Source organism: Portunus trituberculatus, chromosome 17 (genome assembly GCF_017591435.1).
Source record: "Portunus trituberculatus isolate SZX2019 chromosome 17, ASM1759143v1, whole genome shotgun sequence".
NCBI classification, from domain to species: Eukaryota; Metazoa; Arthropoda; class Malacostraca; order Decapoda; family Portunidae; genus Portunus; species Portunus trituberculatus.
The window spans coordinates 32302376-32322524 of NC_059271.1; the positions used below are offsets into that span (position 1 = coordinate 32302376).

General features: G+C 42.4%; 1 protein-coding gene across 8 annotated transcripts in view; it reads left to right on the forward strand.

Annotated features, from left to right (window-relative positions):
- LOC123505082 (chloride channel protein 2-like) overlaps nt 1-20149 on the forward strand; it is an 86588-nt gene that overhangs the window by 33505 nt on the left and 32934 nt on the right. For 5 of the 8 annotated variants that reach the window (XM_045256130.1, XM_045256129.1, XM_045256133.1 and 2 more), the window contains 2 exons: nt 16586-16685; nt 20100-20149. The exon at nt 20100-20149 is cut by the window's right edge and continues 124 nt beyond it. In XM_045256130.1, coding sequence (XP_045112065.1) covers nt 16586-16685; nt 20100-20149 — 150 coding nt within the window. Of the gene's footprint in view, nt 1-4792; nt 6660-16585; nt 16686-20099 lie in introns of those variants that run through there. The other 3 variants (XM_045256127.1, XM_045256126.1, XM_045256128.1) reach the window with 3 other exon arrangements.

A 20149-nucleotide genomic window follows, 5' to 3' on the forward strand; every position in this document is an offset into this window, starting at 1 on the left:
GCGTCTTGAATGGGAAAAACAACCATGAGAACCAGACTAATGATCTCTGTGGTCTCAAGAATAAAAAGGAACACATTTACCTTGCGACAGTTCAAGGCGTTTCAAAATACGCGGCCGTGGAGTCAATTGGGATGGAAGAACGTGTGTTGTGCTCGTGCAAGAAGCGCCTCTCGTGTTTCATTGTGGAGTCCAAGTTGTCTTATGGGTTTGCCGGGGTGATAATTATTTGCCTGTTGCTTATAAATTGTTTAGTTGCTTATACGGCTCTTGACTTTCCTTTTTTGTGTTGATTTGTTACGCATCTCTTCGTAACTCCATTCCTGTCGTGTGGTCAATATATGCGTCTCGTTTTCCTCGCACGGTGCTGATCATATGAAAGTCTGCATTGTGGTATCGTTTATATCGCCAGCTGATGCAGAATTAATGTTGCTCACGCCTTCATCTTTATTCCTTTACTTCATTCTCTCTCTCTGTGTTTCATAGTACGTTTACTACAACTGTGCTGGGAGGGAAGCTTTATTATTTGGTGTTCACAGTCTGATAATAGTCTTGCTGTGCGCGAGTACGAAGCCAGCAGACTATTTTACTTCTATCTTCCATCTTTTTCTCTTCCTCCTCCTCCTCTCCTTCCACTACGTAATATATTTTCTTAGCATTTCCAATAAGATCTCGCTTCTACGTCGGACATTCCATGCAGGTTCATGTAGAGAGGGAGGCGACTCAACTCCCGGAGCACCCTTCTTGACAGAGATCGGAACTGGGTCAAGGACTCGACTAAGCCACTGTGGTGTGGCCTAAGTGTGAATGCTCTCTCTCTCTCTCTCTCTCTCTCTCTCTCTCTCTCTCTCTCTCTCTCTCTCTCTCTCTCTCTCTCTCTCTCTCTCAGCGATTTGTTAATATATACGCTACATCCTAAGCAATAAAAATGTGTCAGCGCACCACCTAACCCCGCCAGCCGCCATCGCCGCCTGTCAAGCCTGTCAGTGCACACCAGCTGTTAGGTTTGAGGCGTCGCCCCTTGTGTTGTCCAAGACCGCGAGATGTATATTGTTGTGGCTTTGCTGTCGCCTGTGCTGGGCCGCGTCAAGGGAAGATGGAGATGGCATGCTGGGGAACAAATTGTGCGCGTGTGTGGTAATGTTTCTCCATTAGGACTGAGTAATGTTATGTCATTCTCTCTCTCTCTCTCTCTCTCTCTCTCTCTCTCTCTCTCTCTCTCTCTCTCTCTCTCTCTCTCTCTCCCTCCCCTTATTTTTGTCCTTACTAAATAATTAAATCTCTTTGTTCACAATATTTATTTCGATTTATTTTGTATCCTAATTCTTAAAAGTTATCTTCACACACACACACACACACACACACACACACACACACACACACACACACACACACACACACACACACACACACACACACACACACACACACACACACACACACACACACACACTTTTCTTTATCACTATTTTGTGGTATAAGTTCGTCTTTTTTTTTTTTTAAATACGTTTCATTTTGTCTTCCATCTCTCTCTCTCTCTCTCTCTCTCTCTCTCTCTCTCTCTCTCTCTCTCTCTCTCTCTCTCTCTCTCTCTCTCTCTCTCTCTCTCAGCGTAAATTTCCCCAACTCTCATGTGGTTCCTACTTTTCTCTTTTCTTCTTTATTTATTCTTTTGTTCTTGTTCTCTTTAAAATTCATCTCTTTTCAACTTTCCATTGTGTGACGGTGTCTGTTTTTTGGAACGCTACACACGCACAAGCACATTTATTTACTCAAAAAGCGCGCGCGCGCACACACACACACACACACACACACACACACACACACACACACACACACACACACACACACACACACGCCCGGTAGCTCAGTGGTTAGAGCGCTGGCTTCACAAGCCAGAGGACCGGGGTTCGATTTCCCGGCCGGGTGGAGATATTTGGGTGTGTCTCCTTTCACGTGTAGCCCCTGTTCACCTAGCAGTGAGTAGGTACGGGATGTAAATCGAGGAGTTGTGACCTTGTTGTCCCGGTGTGTGGTGTGTGCCTGGTCTCAGGCCTATCCGAAGATCGGAAATAATGAGCATTGAGCTCGTTCCGTAGGGTAACGTCTGGCTGTCTCGTCAGAGACTGCAGCAGATCAAACAGTGAAACACACACACACACATACACACGCACAGAAAGATTGGGATTTGCCATTTTTTTTATGCCTCCAGCGGAAATTATCGGGGGCCGCCGTGGTACATTGGAACCATGCGTGCTTTGGGGTCCGAGGTGTCTCCAAGCGTACGGGTTCGAATCCTGTCCACGATCCGAGTGTAGGTTGGGCTTCCTCACTCGCGGCAAGGGTTTCCTAGCGGGTGGGCTTTGAGATAGGAGGTACCCCAATGAAGTATCCCTTTTAGCCCATAAATTCACGTGAAAAGCCCACATGGTATAAATAGAAAAATAAAAAAATTACTGTACAAGGTCACTGCTCCTCGGCTTACGCTCTGCACTTCTATTTGCTTCTTGGTAGAGTAAGAGAAGACAAATTTCATAGTTTGTCTGCTCGGACCGCGATTCGAATTGGAGAAGCTCTACTTGTGTTATGAGTGTATATAGTGCATTTATCACTCCCTTTTCCTTATATTTTTTATGTAGTAGAGGAGGACTGATCAAGAGCAATAAAGATATAAAGAGAGAAAAAAAAAAGGTCCACTCAGTCTCCGGTCTCGTTACAGAGCCGATGAAATTAGCCAGAGGACAGGGACAAATGCCTTGAAACCTCCCTCTTGAATGAAGTCAAGTAATTTTCATTTAGATGCTATTATTATATAGTAATACGTTCAATACAGCCTTTTTTTTCCTTTTTACTTAAAGTGTTGCGTGTTATTGTCTTTTGTTTAACTCCATACGTGACTTTTTTTTCAGTTAGTCTAGAAAAAAAAAGAACATTGGAGACAGACACAAATATGCAGACAAGCAGGCAGGGAAGCAGCCCAACAGACAGACTGACAAACAGACCAATAGACTGACAGGTTAGGTAAGATGCGTGGGAAGAAATGTAGAATGGCTGACAACCTGAAGATGTTGAAGATAGATTTATTGAGATGTGTGGAAATTGAAGATAAGCGAGACTTTAAGACAAATTGAAATGAAAAAGTGTGAGTATGGATGGGGTGGTGGGAGGATGTAGTGGTGATGGAGGAAGATTAGGTAGGAGGCAGGATGGATGAGAGGCGCGTTGGGAGCATTCACCCGAGGCTTCACACCTCCCAGTGATGGAGCGAGACTAGTGTGTCGCCTGATGATGCCAGGACACCACGCATAAACACTCACTAACGTATGACTTCAAAAAGTGGATACCTAATATTTCAAATAACTCCTGTGAGTTTTGGAATAATGTGAGGCACAGGATGAAGGCGATGCATGATTTGCCGAGTTCTGGACATCTTGATTACTGTGAGATGGATTGCTGTCAAGATAACGGAGGGGCGGAGTCAACAGAGGCGACGAGGCGCGAACTCCGATGGCAGAACAAGTGGAATGGAGTTTGCGATCCTAATAGGCCGTGGAGCAGTGCCAGCTGCCCTTGGCTCTGACGACACATTTGACTTTTTAATAATTCCTGAGAATCGTCCTTTCAAGCTGGCACTGCGAGACGAGTTAGAACAGCTGGTCTGAGGTACCTGCCATTGTAGATCGCTGTAAATGAGTCTTCACCTAAATTGTCTTGTGTATATTTACTGAAGCTAATAAACGTACAAAATTGCATATACATGTGCAAACATATCTGTTATTGATATGCCGGGAAAGACTCGGTTCTTATGGAAGCTGAGGGCTGACTTGTGGCAGCTGTCTGTTGCATAAATAAAAAACTTCTGACTTCAGTGTTGCCGTCAAACGAATGAAAGCAAGGACTACTTTTTTCTCACAAATGTCTTCCAAGCCTTTGAAAACGAGATAAAAATAAAAACTCTACAAATCTTGCAAATTCATTTCATCGCCCGACTGTGGACTCGTTGTTGTTGATAGCCAGTGAAAGGAAGACTGGGTCCGTGGGCGAGGCGGAGAGCGGGAAGAACACCTGCAACATTGTACTTCACGTTGTGTATCGCAGAGCCCACCGATTGCCAAAACATGGGCAAGTGTCGGGGAAGTGCTGGACTGTGACCCGATTATCATCTTTTGGCCTGAGGGAAAGGCATTGGGAAAGGAAATGGAAACTTAAGGGGGGAGAGAGAGAGAGAGAGAGAGAGAGAGAGAGAGAGAGAGAGAGAGAGAGAGAGAGAGAGAGAGAGAGAGAGAGAGAGATCTGGGTGTATTCCAAGTCACGTTTGCTCGTGGTCTATCACGTACACCCACCTGCTATGACACGCGGCCACATACCCACCTGCTTTCCCACACCAGCCTCATTGAAGTGCAGTTCCTCCCTCCTTTCTGCCTTCCTCTCACTCCCAGTTCTCCTGCCACCGCTGCCAATAATTCAGCCTTATCGATTTCATTCCATCACTGGTGCTCTCTTGTCTTCAGCAGGCACGAGAAGTAGTCATGGCAAGAGACAATTGCTTGATAAGGGTCTGTGAAAGTGGAAGGATTAAGAAAAAAAACAAAGAAGCAGCAGTAAGGCGTAAGTGTGATGTGGACTGTTTTGCCCTTCTTCTTGGGGCTTTATTGTATAAGGAGGGACTAAGAGGCGCTCAGGAGGACGATGTGTGGGAGAATACTAAGGGGGTGCGTTTGGGGGAGGGGCTGTGCGCCTTGGCTGTCCTCTCAGTGGCTGTGGCACAGTGTCATCCCTGCCGCTGTTGCTGCTGGCATCGCACCGCCGCGCCAGCTTCTTGTTCCCTGGTGCGACACTGGAGATGAGAGGCGCCCGGCGACTGCAGCGTTCTGGGTGTTGCTCATTACCGGCTCAGGGCCATCGGTGAGCGAGCAGAAGGCAGTATATGGGATGAATGTCCGTGTGGTGAGCGGTAACTCGTGGTCTTACAGTGACTCCTTGGGTGTGCGTGGTGCGGCCAGTGGTGCAAGTTGAAGTTACCGTGCCGCCAAGACTTTTGAGTGGTGCAAAGCTCTTTTCACACGCTTCTCTCAAAGACATGATACACCTGCGGCAGGAGTGGTGTGAGCCTCACTGTGGTCTGGTCTGAGATGAGTGTGAAGCCGACAGGATGATGCTGGTACAGACCGGCCGCTCGGTGTTCCTTCTGACGTACCTTTATCGCATGTGGGGCATCCAGTGGAAGCGAATGGAAGCGAAGTGCGTGTTTTGACGTCTCGAGACTTTGAACGTTGCAGTTAAGCTCAGTGATTCAAATTTATTCCGTGATAAATTTTCCTGGCACCTCTGCAGCCCAAGTGAAAGCCATCTGTTGACCTGGCAGTGTTCTTTATATAGCTGCGTGGCTTTCTTATAAAATTAAGACTGTAGAAAAGAACTCGCTCCAGACTTGGAGCAGGGGTGCGCCGTGATCCCATAAGGCTTGCTCGGGGCTCGTAGTGTCTCGTATCGCCGGCAGTCGCCCTCATTGCCGCCTTGTTTTACACTTCCGGTGTATTCAGGAACCTTCAGTGCCATATAGCAAACTGTGACTTCCTTATTCCCGTTATGGTGGAGAAAAAATTTGTACGTGTAAGTCCCTCCGAAGCAGTGTATTGTTTGCGGCTCAGCAATAAGCCCATCGCAAATGTTTGCCTCCCTCTTGTTGCGGCTGAAGTGATTCGGTGATAACCTGCAGTGTCGGGATTGGTGATTCACCTCCCTCACTCAATTGTAAGTGACCGTCGATCAGCAATATGGCCAGCGAGGGGACTGTAGCGGGTGATGAGGTCATGGTGGTGACCAACATCCCCGTGCAGGATGCAGGTGCCACGCCTCCTGTCTCCTCGCCTGCCTCGTCTTCCACCGATCTGGAGAGTAACGGTAACTCAGCAGAAGCGGAAGTCTTCGTAGATTACGAAGTGTTAGCTGAGGCGTCACTTCGGATGGGGTGTGAGGACGATCCTGCACTAATTGGTTCCCATGGTCTGCCCCTTCTTGACTTGACCGCTTCAACATCTTTCACTGACAGCCCTGGTTCTCCTCCGCCCATCCTCGGCCAGCCTCTCCTCCCGACGCCTCCCATCAGCCCAATAAGCATCACCATAGACTCGGACGAGGAGTCGCCTTGTGCAAATATCGACACGCCGCTGAAGTTCGACAGTAGTGAACTGACGTGGCGTAAGTCTAAGGATGTGCCGGGGGGTCGCCGTACGTCTGGGGTCATGGTGCCTCCAAACATTGACTACCTTGAGGTCCCTCCCCACCACCGGTCTACTTTCAAGAAGAAGAAGAAGTTATCATTCAGCAAAAGAAGGTCTGATCCAGGAATGTATCCGCCGCGCCTTCCTGAAAGACCTGCATTGGAGGATATCGTGAGCACCTCCCCCGAGCCCAGCCGGGAGCCATTGCAGGATGAGATTCCGCCCGAGGTGACGCAGGTGAATGGCGCAAACCAGGCGATCGCGGCAGGTCCCGTGGTGGAGGTGGAGACAGTACACAACCTCAGCGCCGCTAATTGCATCATCAAAATCCCGAAGAAGCAGCGAAGGCCGTCATTTTCCAAAATTGACATCCCTTGTTATCACCGTCGTCCCTCCGGCCAGGCGCTGGATGACAACTTTGATTACACCTTCACTGTGGTAAGTCTCGCCGCCACACAACTTACTCTTGGCCGCTGAACGTTAAATGATATCAATTTAGAATAAAACTGCCAGTGGTGAAATATATCCCGAAATTACATAATATTGGATTTTCCACTCTTAATGTCATAAGCATGAAATTAAACCGTGGATTTTTCAGTGTTCTTTTTGACTCAATCAATGAAAGCTTAGAGTCGCGGCTTTGTCTTTGGTAAAACATCCACATGACGAAACTGAACTATTTATGCAACTGTATATTTTTTTCTGTATTTGTTTATTTCTTTTCTTTGAGTCCTGCGTGAGTTCCAGGTCCCGTCGAGTCCCTTTATCCATCGAGGCGTGGCAGGAACCTCATGCTTTTCAGTGATTGTTTCTGTTGATCCACGTATCCATTTATATACAAGGACGATGGTTGTTAACTCGACTGTACCTTTGTTTTTCCTGGATTGTTTATTGATTATAGTCTGCCCTTCAGTTATTTACTTCCTCTCATTACTTTTATACACTTATTCCATTTTTTTCATAAATGAATATGACATCACGTCAAGCCATGTCATCTAATGGTGCACTGAGCTATGAGCTGATAGTGGACTAAGATACGCAGTCTTTTGATAGTGCAGTGATGTACAATTTAATAGCGGACTTAGACATACAGTAGTTAGTCAGTGGACCGAGATATGACTCAGTAGCAGTCTAATGTATGATTTGATAACACACTGGCATTTGACTCTGCACCGAGATACAATTCCATGGCGGACTGAAATATTGTTTGATAGTACAACGAAGAGTAATTTGATAAGGTGCTGACATTCCTTTGATGGCGCAGTGGGATTCAGTTAGTAGTGCACTGACACGATTTGATAATGCACTGAAAGCTGGTTCGGCATTGCTAACTAACAAGGAAAGCGTGGCACATTACAGTCATTCAAAGTATGCGCCTGTGCTCAAGATAAATGACGAGATAAGGATGCGCTCGCCTGCCTCTCAGTCTGGTTAAAATCTCGACAAGCTCTTGTTTTCAGAGGGATCACTTTCCCCACCTTGTTCTTCATGCAATTTTCTTCTTAGTTTCTGGCGTCAACTCTAATACAGCGCAGCATGGCGTGACACACAGCTCGTTAAATCTGCCTCCTATTTGTCTCAAACAGGCTCACTCTACAAGCACCAATTGCATGTATGTGTTCCCAGAATGTACTGCATCTCTTCGCAGGTTTGAGTCACAGTGGGTATGGCGGGAAAGGGTGTGTGTTCGCCGTGCCACTGTGCTTGTTGTCGGCGGGGGAGAAAATGTATGGATTTGTAATATGACATAACTATCTGTGCGAAAGTTACCAGCTGACTTTGGGACAAACTTGAGCTGGCTTTCTCCTGTCTAGCGGTGATCCACTTGAGCGAGTCGCGTTCACTGAGTCGTTGACAGATAAGAAGGACGGCCTCGTAGAAGCAACAGAGTGGTTATGAAGATGAAAAAATATGATCTTAATGCACCCTACTGAAGCCACTGAACCATTTTTTTGCTTAGCAGGGAAAAAACCTACTTAATCCCTTCAGTACCATAACGCTTTCCATATTCATTCTGGTCACTATTTGGTGATTTTATACAGCATCAAAAACTTATGTGTTGGATGAAAATAATGAAGACTGTGGCCATTAATCTTACCATAGACCATTCCTGATGTCAATAAAATAGTCTAATCTTACCCAAATTCAAGGTAAAAATGTGTCCCAGTACTGAAGGGTTGATTCTAGAGGGCAAGTTACCGAAAATACTGTTCTGTAGATTATGAACTTTCAGCTTATTGTCCCGGGCAGTGACAATTATATTTTGTATCTCTGCACTCACAGACATGGCAACACTGCAAGGCGGGGCGATGTTATCAGCATCTACACAGGTTGTTGACTGGCCATTCTGTGACTTCCTACAACGTCCAGCATGTCGACTGTTTGTGCATCAAAACGCTGCCACAGGAAGCGCGGGAGACGAAATGTTTTTATCACGATCCTTGACGGACTTTACCCCCTTCAGTACTGAGCCACACTTTTACCTTGAATTTTAGGTATGATCAGACGATTTTATTTGCATTAGGAAGGTCAATGAAGTCAGAGAATTAATGGCCAGAGTCTTCACTATTATAATGCCCATATAAGTTTTCTGAAGTTGTTTAAAATCACCAAGTAGTAAGCAGAATGAATATGAAAATGCGTCATGGTACTGAACGTGTTAATAGAAGACTGGATGAGAGTGTTCGAGAGAAGAATATGACAAGGAAATTATAACAAGTTTATATTTTCCTTGTTTTCTCATCTCTTGAAATGGTGACACCTTATCAGTCATTTCACTCCCTCTCGTCCTTGAAGTTTGTCACACAAGTGCTGCGTTTCTCCTCGGTGGGGAGACAGTTTTCTGTAGGCACACGGAATGTTTTTGTCTGTTGGTGGTGTTTTCGTGAATAATGAAACTTATCTTAGCAAGCAAATAAAGGATCTAATAACGTGGACCTTTACAAAGATTCACCTGTGTGGTTAATTATTTCTACATGCATTTAGCCAGAGAGAGAGAGAGAGAGAGAGAGAGAGAGAGAAGGGGAGTAACGTGCAGTCTCATAAAACAGGCAGAGTGGCGTGCAAAAAAACAAAGAGAAAATAAAACACGGAACACAGGCACGGGCGGCTACACAAAAGAAAGCAAAAGAAAAAAAATCTGCAAATAGCCTTCTCGTAAGTTTCCCTGCTCTGTTTTCTTCCCTCAGGATCAACACCGAAATATCTCCGACTACGCAGATTATTCTACTAAGAGGCTCCGTGGGCGGCCTGCCTTGCCTAGGTGCCGTTATTACAGTCCCAGCCAGCTTCACCTTCCCTTCCCGTACTGTCCTTTTCGTTACTCCCTTCTTTGTGTTACGTGATATTCGAGCGCACTGCTTTTATTATTTTCTTTGTTTTTTTCTTAAATTCGCTGCATTAATGTTATTGCGTTTTTTTTTTTTTTCACGTTTACTACTCTGAAATTGCTAAAAGGATTGTCTTTTCCAATGCTCCCGAAGAATTTTTGACTCATTTTTCATCTCCTTTCTCCTTCCTTTCCGATTCTTCATACATGTTATCGGTAAGCTCTTGAATATGGCTTCGTACTTTTATCCATATTTCTTTGACTGTAAGTTTAAGGTGTAAGTATTAGAGGTAACTTTCGAGATTAGATTACTGATCTTGAGAGGCGGCGAGCAGCGATTAGTGGGGGACCTTTGATTCCCTGGTCTGTAAATTTTAGCATAGAAAAAAAAAAAGACATTTACTTATTCTTTTATTCGCTTAGTTCTTCTTTTTCTGTATCTTTTCTGCATCTTTTCTCTATTCTTTTCAAGGGATACATTTAACAAGATGAGAGAGGTTTGAAATATTGAAGTACCTCTGTCAAAACTTGTCATGTTCAGCGCAGTGCCATGACAGGAAGCTGACAGACCATATACTACCTACTGGTGTTTACATGTGCCGGTCATTAGGGGAGGGTGAGGCCCCATGCACCACACCACCGCACGGGCGACCACACATTGTAAATCCTGGCCAGAGAGCAACAACAATGGATGCAGGAATCTGTTTGTTTACCTATAAATTTTCTTCAAAAACATTTTCTTTTCATTCTTGACTCTCTCTCTCTCTCTCTCTCTCTCTCTCTCTCTCTCTCTCTCTCTCTCTCTCTCTCTCTCTCTCTCTCTCTCTCTCTCTCTCTCTCTCTCTCTCTCTCTCTCTCTCTCTCTCTCTCTCTCTCTCTCTCTACCTGATACATGATCATTAGGTCGTGTTTTTTTCATATTTTCTTGTATTCACGTCGTCTTTAATTATTTTTCCTCCTTGACTAGAAGCAAGTCTTAGGTCTGAGTCCTCTTCTCGTATCTCCGCCTTTATCTTACGTCTGTGGGCCGTGTGTACATCTCTCGCCGGGCGGGTCTGTGCCAGGACGAGTGTGACAGAACAAAAGGTTGGAAAGCACGGTTCACTTTATCCTGGTCTAACGCTTGCACCATGTAAATATTTTCTTTTTTCTTTTTCTTCTTCATTTATTTATTTTTTTTCTCTTTATTTTCTTTTTTCTTTTCTCTCGTTTCCGTGTTGTTTCAGTGCATTAACTATTTCTTTTCTCTTTCTCATTTTTATTTCTATCATGAATTTCGATCTCTCTCTCTCTCTCTCTCTCTCTCTCTCTCTCTCTCTCTCTCTCTCTCTCTCTCTCTCTCCTCTCCTCTCCTCTCCTCTCCTCCTCTCCTCTCCTCTCCTCTCCTCTCCCCCTCCCCTCCCTCCCCACCTCTCCTCTCTCTCCTCTCCTCTCCTCTCCTCTCCTCTCTCTCACACACACACACACACACACACACACACACACACACACACACACACACACACACACACACACACACACACACACACACACACACACACACACACCACCGTCCTCCTCTATTGTTCCAAAGCATTCTATTTTTACCTCGTTGACTCCTATTTACGTATTATCTTTTGTTTAGTGGCTTTACGTTGTCGTTATTTATGCCTTGAGTCGCGCATCTCCTGGGCCTGGCGACCAAGTGTGCCAGGGGAGGTGTGTTGGGGGGGAGGGCCCGTTTCTCAGGCCTCCTTGCCTCGTTACTCCTGAAACGGGACCAGAATATATCCAAGTTAGTTCTCTCTCTCTCTCTCTCTCTCTCTCTCTCTCTCTCTCTCTCTCTCTCTCTCTCTCTCTCTCTCTCTCTCTCTCTCTCTCTCTCTCTCTCTCTCTCGGTTCAACTTCATAAACTAAGTAAAAATAAACAATTTCGTCACCTGCCTTGATCCACGAGTGGGTGTCAGGCGGGTAATTTGCTTATGCACTGTACTTTTAGCGACAGACCACCTACGAGTGAAGCCCCAGTGGTCCTCTAATTTTTCTTTCCCTTATTATTATAATTATATACATTTGTTTCTCTCTCTCTCTCTCTCTCTCTCTCTCTCTCTCTCTCTCTCTCTCTCTCTCTCTCTCTCTCTCTCTCTCAGTGGGTGCTTGCGCGTGTGAGTTAGTGCGTGCATGCGTGCTAGCTTGCTTGTGTTTATTCTTATCTCGATTCATCTTTAAAGAAATTTGTGTGATAATTATATTTTCTTACTCTAGCGTGTATAATGGGCATCCTCATTTATTTATTTGCGATAGAATGAACGATATTTTTAAATACTGAATTGGCGAACAGTTTCTCAATAAGCGGAGTGAGGAGCTTCTGCTGGGCCTGGGTTCTGATACGCCTGTGCGCAGGGTGTGAAGTGCTGCCGCTTGTGGCGGTGTTTGCTTGGCGACTCCTTGCTCGTACACAACGCCGCAGGGACAGACTCTTGCCAGACAGTTAACATAAATTCCGCCACCACTGTATCCTTAGTTGTTCGCCCACCTTGAGAGTTGGTCTGAATAGCATATAAAGTCTCCGCCACCCGCTATTTTGCTTCTACTCTCCACCCCTGCCTTCTTCCTCGTACACCGCTGCCACTAGTGCCACCTCCCGCTTCTCTCCTGCCGAGCCTCACACACTGCTTATAAAGCGATACTGGCAAGAGACTCGTAGAAAATCTGGGTGGTGACTTTGATACGGTGTCTTTATTTAATGAACATTATATTAATGGTAATTGTTAAGTAAATTGCTGTCTTAGCTCAACCTAGAGAAATTCCGATCTCAAATGTTGAATTGGGTTGGGTTTGTCTCATTTGAAGCAGCGGCTCGTGTCCACCTGGCAGGGAACGGCACGGAACAGAACCCCGAGGAGTTGTGGCTGGCAGCGCAAGATACAGCGGAAGAACAGGAGTCTTGCCTTCGTATTTTCACTGTTTGATCTGCTGCAGTCTCTGACGAGATAGCCAGACGTTACCCTACGGAACGAGCTCAGAGCTCATTATTTCCGATCTTCGGATAAGCCTGAGACCATCCCGTACCTACTCACTGCTAGGTGAACAGGGCTACACGTGAAAGGAGACACACTCAAATATCTCCACCCGGCCGGGGAATCGAACCCCGGTCCTCTGGCTTGTGAAGCCAGCGCTCTAACCACTGTGTGTGTGTGTGTGTGTGTGTGTGTGTGTGTGTGTGTGTGTGATTCACCTCGGTCGCCTACTGGTCACCCAGCCAGTCTTCCCCATTATGGAGCGAGCTCAAAGCTCATAGACCGATCTTCGTGTGTGTGTGTGTGTGTGTGTGTGTGTGTGTGTGTGTGTGTGTGTGTGTGTTTGCTTCCTGCAATAAGAGAACCAGAAATGGTCTGTTCTACACCCTTAGGTGCAAATTAGACAACAAAGATTACGTAAAGATAAAGATTTGTAGAAATACTCATGTTATTCTCTTTTATTACTATTGTTGCTGTTGTGTTTGTTATTGTTGCTGTTATTGTTGTTGATTCTAGCTGGTGTTTCCCGACATTCTCATATTATAAATAAGATTTGATGTTAAAAAATGCATTATTTTCTACATAAACGGAATAGGAACTGACGTGTAGCATTTGTCTGGTAGTTTTGATGCACATTGGTGCGACGAATAAAAAAAAAAAAACTGCAAACGATTATAAGAAACTCAGAATTGCAGACCACTGTTCATAACTAAAAATTTGCATAGTAGCAGTGAAACATTATTTGGTTTGCACCTGCTTTGCTAACGAGTTAGTTTTTTTTTTTTCAAGGATTATCTCAATATAGCGACTCTCTCTCTCTCTCTCTCTCTCTCTCTCTCTCTCTCTCTCTCTCTCTCTCTCTCTCTCTCTCTCTCTCTCTCTCTCTCTCTCTCTCTCTCTCTCTCTCTCGAAATGGTTCACTCACACCGATCAGTTAGTAAGGAGAGGATGTTGTTGTAAGAAAATTTTGTTGTCTTGCATGGCAGTATGGGAGAGAGAAATAATAAAGAAAACGGTGATGATAAGATATACATGTGTGTGTGTGTGTGTGTGTGTGTGTGTGTGTGTGTGTGTGTGTGTGTTTGTGTGCATGCGTGCGTGCGTGCGTGCGTGCCTGCGTGCGTGCATTTAATTACTGACGAATGCAGTCATATTTCTCTTGCTGTGAAGGGCTAAGATTTATGAAACAATGCTATTTGTGGGGACGTCCGTTGGAAACTTAATACTGCATTGCATAACTTTAGATAAAAATGTTAATTGAAGATAAAAAGAAATCGTGCGTAGTTTTTGCACAGAGGAAGGAGGTGCAAAGAACACCGGTATAGTGCTGTACACAAGAGAAGAAAAACCTGGAAGTCGGAAACTATTGTATGGAACAATCTTATTATGTATGATTTCACAACTAGATCTTGTTTGATGGGGTGTTTGGAAGGAATACTTCATCTGACTTTTGGCTGCAATCTCTTGCGATGCACGCATGTACGTAGAGAACATGCTCGTGAAGCCATGCACTGTGCTGCCAACATATATCTCGTATATCTGTTTTAACGGAACATCGTTCAACAGTTTGATCAATATATAACCATCCCACCTCCACCCATGATGAGAGCGGCCTTTCTTCCCAGAACTGTTGTATTGGAGTAAGCCACGCATCGTGACTCGCTCAAAGGTTTCTCAACACGTTAAGCAAAACAATAAAAAATTACACCATGACTTATCTTCGTTCTTTTTGCGTCAGTGTGGACCTTAGAATCGTCCTCCCTCCCTCAAGGCTGAAGGTTTTGCCTCAAGCATTTTAACAACGTTGCGTTGACACCCTTACACAAACACTGGAAAGATGTGACAGATGGCGCAGATAAACTGTAAAGGAGTAGCTGCGTGGTTAACTATTTGTTTATATATTTATACTCCTGTTTGTCTGTCTATCATTCTATCTAGATAACTCATTTCCCGTATTAATATTTCTTTAGTATAATATTAGCGACTTTTAAGTTCCAAGAGACACATTTTTTTCTGTATAAAAATGTTTCTCAAATGTTTTCCCAAGGAAAGGTGTTATCACAGATGAGTTACAAGATATTCAGTGAATCAGATGCGTCAGGTACAAAGTGTACCTGCAGCGCGTCATTGTACACGGTAACAAGTGACAGCGGCAGCAGCGGCAGTAGCAAAAGTGATGTAGCAGCAGTAACAGCAGCAACAGCCGCAGCTGCTAAAGGAACAGTGGCAGCAGCAACCGTAATACCAATTGCAGAATGGGCAGCAGCAGCAGCAGCAGCAGCAGCAGTAGTAGTATCAATAAAATATCAGAAGCAGCGTCAGATGCAACAGCAGCCACAAGAGCAATCACTGCTGCAATGATAATTACAATCATTGTTGTGCTTGTGAAGCAGAGCTCCTTGGTTGCTTCCTGTGCAGGCCAGCAGCAACGAAAAGACAAAAACATAGTTGAAATCTACCTGGCGAAAGATAAGATTTACATTCTTGGCCGAGGCGCGAGACTTTAATACGTTTTCTTCTGATGGGACGTGACTACTGGAGAAAAATTGGTCAACATCTCCACTTCCTTAACCACTTGAAACTTTCCTTTTGATATGTAAGCACTGTTAGTAAGCTGAACACTCTCCACCTTAGCCACGGCTGTTGTTTATTCTTGAGGTGGTCTGGATAGAGAGATCACTGGTACGATGTACTGACGGAGTTATTGGCAAAACACATTCATGGAATCCCTTGAAATGTACATGATAATACAATAAATACTGTTGTGGGAAGTTTTATCTGATGTGTAGAAGTCATGGACAATGTAAAGAGACAATTACTAACATCATCATATCCCAGTATAAGTAAACGAAACATGCGCCCAGCTGAGTCAACGGAACGAATTCTAAATGTAATAAGGAAAAAAACCTGGAGGTTGAGTAATCGCAGAAGGAGCAGAGATAGGAAAGGTGCGGGCAGAAGTAATGTTACCTCCTCCAGTGAGCAGGAAAGTTTTAGTAGAAAATGGAAAAGGAAGATGAGAAGGCATGAGGGGAAAGGGTTGCCAGATATGAGGTGAGGGGATGCCAAAGGGAAGGGAAGAAATGGGGAACCAGAAAGACAGGGAGGAACGGGGAGTACGCAGGAGGGAGACGCCAGGGAAGGAGTAGTGCGGGAAGGGAGGGGAAGGGTAGCACTGCCAAAGCGGTGCAAAGGACCGCCCCCGGCCACCTGTGTTCCGTCAGCCCGGGAGAAATATTTGCCCAAAATTCTCGTAGCTTTTAGCGACTTTGAGTATCTCGCTTATTGTCCCAAGCTGTACACCAACATAGGGAAACTCGCTAAACACTGCGTTAATGCGGCACTAGTGTGTGTGTGTGTGTGTGTGTGTGTGTGTGTGTGTGTGTGTGTGTGTGTCTGTGTGTGTGTGTTCCAGAGCGTGGGTGGATGTGTGTCACAGCATTTTATACTTATGATATACATAAGTAAAATGTTTCCATTAACTAGAAAAAGAAACAAATTAGCTGAGGTTGTTTTCTTTTCTTAATTGGTCATTCATCGTCGTTGTCGTCGTCGTCGTCGTCGTCATCGTCTTACAAATGCGGCAGTGGGTTGGCTGAGTTAATGGTGTTCAGCACGGCGTTGCACGTTTCGATGTGGTGTTTGCCGATCATCTCATGTTTTCATGCTAATTAACTTTTACATTAAAAATTGAACTCCAAAGTAAGAGATACACGGCACGAAAAAAGTTTTTTTTTAATCAAAATATTGCAAGTGCAAATGTTGCTCGTAAGATATTTTTCTGTGCTACAAATATTTACAATCTACATTCAGGCACAGTATATGTGCTCGCGGTGCTCGTTCAAGAAAAGATGTGGACATTCGGGCACTAAACTTAACCAGTTATACTGAGACTTAACCAGTTGTGCTTCTTTATGTGTTGTTTAATTTTTTTTCTCCTTAATCATGTGCCTGTTGTTCTTGTATTCTTTCTTCTCCTTCTCTCCCTCCTTCCCTCCATCCTCAATTTCGCTAACTTCCCGACCCCTCCTCCACAGATGTATGGCCGCTACACCAAGGACTTGGGAAGATACGCCAAGCAGGAAGCGTCAAGGATCAAGAAGGAGGGCAAAACAGCTCTCGAGTCCAACACATCAGGTGAGACACCAGTGTGGTCACCTAAGTGCTAAGTTACAACATATGACAGGGTAAACAAATTAATTCATCCTTTGAAGTTTGATACTACTACAGTACTACTGCTACGACTATACTACTACTACTACTACTACTACTACTACTACTACTACTACTACTACTACTACTACTACTACTACTACTACTACTACTACTACTACTACTACTACTACTACTACTACTACTACTACTACTACTACTACTACTACTACTACTACTACTACTACTACTACTACTAAAGTCACCACTACCAGACATGTGCGGTAGTTTCAATATATGGCAGGGAGGGAGGTGTGATGAGCATGGGGTGTTATGCTGACAAACACATGGGAATAAGCAGTTGTGATGACAGACTGCTGTGGGGGAAGGGGACACATAAGGAGGGAAGAAGGAAGTGTAGTTTAGCAGGGTTTTTTCTTTTTTTTTTTTTTTTGAGAGAGAGAGAGAGAGAGAGAGAGAGAGAGAGAGAGAGAACAGTTATCTTCCTCACGTTGAAGGAGGAGACGCGAGGACTGATCTGCTAACCATCCTGTGACCAGCCTCGTTATCACCATACAGAGATAGATAACTAGTTTCCACACACACACACACACACACACACACACACACACACACACACACACACACACACACACACACACACACACACACACACACACACACACAACACCAGGAAATTTGCCTCACTCTTTTCGATAACTTCGCTCTTTCGGGAAGAGACTCACAGAACCTCTTCAACCCTTTATTGATCTTGCACCTTTCTTCCATACGATTACCACACAGTATTGCCAACCTTATGTTACAGAAAATAGCAATGAATTGATCCAATTGTAAATAAGCATGCAAGATATTCTATACGTAAATGAAAAGGTATAGTATATTTCTGATAATGGTTAGTCATTTTTCAAGCCTTAAAGTTTATATTTGCATAATTATTGCCACCGTTATGTTACAGAAAAAAAAAATCAATGAATTAATTCTGTAGGTATTTCTACAAGTAAAAAAATGATATAGTATATTTCTGATAATGGTTTGTCATTTCTCAAGCTTTAAAGGCTATACATAATTTATTGGAGGCACCAACATCGCAGCGCCATAAGTTACATGTCAGCCTTCACGCGTCACGTTTTACCCTTGCAGGAATTTTAAATGATATAAATAAATCATCAGGCGAGTCACTAAACCACACTCTTAATACTCTTCTTTGGCCTGTTTGAGGTTTTGCCTGATTTTGTTACGAGTGCTGCCAGCAATGTAGAAAATACGAGACTCCTCATTTCGTCTTCATATACTCGTACACATACTACCAACTCCCTACCCTTCCGTCATCTCCCCCCCACTCTCTCTCTCTCTCTCTCTCTCTCTCTCTCTCTCTCTCTCTGTAATAATAATAATAATAATAATAATAATAATAATAATAATAATATATGGTTTATTAATTTGGCAGTGCCACAAAAGTTTACACTGAAAATGTGTGTGTGTGTGTGTGTGTGTGTGTGTGTGTGTGTGTGTGTGTGTGTGTATATATATATATATATATATATATATATATATATATATATATATATATATATATATATATATATATATATATATATATATATATATATATATATATATATATATATATATATATATATATATATATATATATATATATATATATATATATATATATATATATATATATATATATATATATATATATATATATATATATATATATATATATATATATATATATATATATATATATATATATATATATATATATATATATATATATATATATATATATATATATATATATATATATATATATATATATATATATATATATATATATATATATATATATATATATATATATATATATATATATATATATATATATATATATATATATATATATATATATATATATATATATATATATATATATATATATATATATATATATATATATATATATATATATATATATATATATATATATATATATATATATATATATATATATATATATATATATATATATATATATATATATATATATATATATATATATATATATATATATATATATATATATATATATATATATATATATATATATATATATATATATATATATATATATATATATATATATATATATATATATATATATATATATATATATATATATATATATATATATATATATATATATATATATATATATATATATATATATATATATATATATATATATATATATATATATATATATATATATATATATATATATATATATATATATATATATATATATATATATATATATATATATATATATATATATATATATATATATATATATATATATATATATATATATATATATATATATATATATATATATATATATATATATATATATATATATATATATATATATATATATATACACACACACACACACACACACACACACACACACACACACACACAGAACATGCAGGTGACGGATTGCGAGTGTGTCCTTGACGTGGTCGTTGGGTGGGAAAGGGAGAGGAGGGGAGGGGAGGGGTAGGGGCAGGGATAGGGTCCGATGAGAGGCGGGTTCAAATTTACAATGGTGTGACTACAGACAAAAGTGCCTCCTCCTTCGCCTAAATTTCTTTTTTTTTTTTTCCCCAAGCTGCAGTGCCTCGTGACGGTGTCATGCTACATTTTCCCTGCTGCTCATTGTTTGTTTACTCGTACAGCAGCTCAAGCGCCCACCTTGGGTTAATATCTTCGAGTAAAAACGTGTCTTTGAGCATGGAGGATGACAGAGGAGAAGAGCAAGTGACGGTACATTTCCCTGGCCACGCCTCAACTCAATGTATCGGGAAAAGGAAGATGTAAATTAAATTATAAACATTATATAGTTTGTATACTTAAAAATAATTGGTTGCTTTAGTAAATTGCATCTTTTTAAAATCATTGAAGTAAGAAACGAAGGACTGAAAAAAAAATATATGCGTAGAATAAAACACGATCGCCTTGTCACTAACATTCCCAGTGGCTTGGGCCTCAAGTGGTGCCAAAAACAACAAGCTCAGCCATTGTACGTGTGCTGTGGTGAGCTTTCCTCAGCCACTGTAACCTCGCCTTTGACTCAGACTCTTTGAAGTTTCGTATCCGAGATAATAGACACTCAGCAGTTCAATTAGAGCATCATTCCCCGCTGGTGTCGCTGGCGCAGCTTTACACTGACAGGGTGCAGGTGTCGAGTTGCACTTGGAACAAACAACTCTTTCGGTCTTAGTGGACTGTGACAACACACGCGACCTCCCAGTCTAGCACACATCACTGCAGGACAACATTACAAGCATCACCTTCTTTATGCAGGATTGCGGCCATACCGGGGCCGCGTGGCCACCAAGTGCTTGGGAGTACTT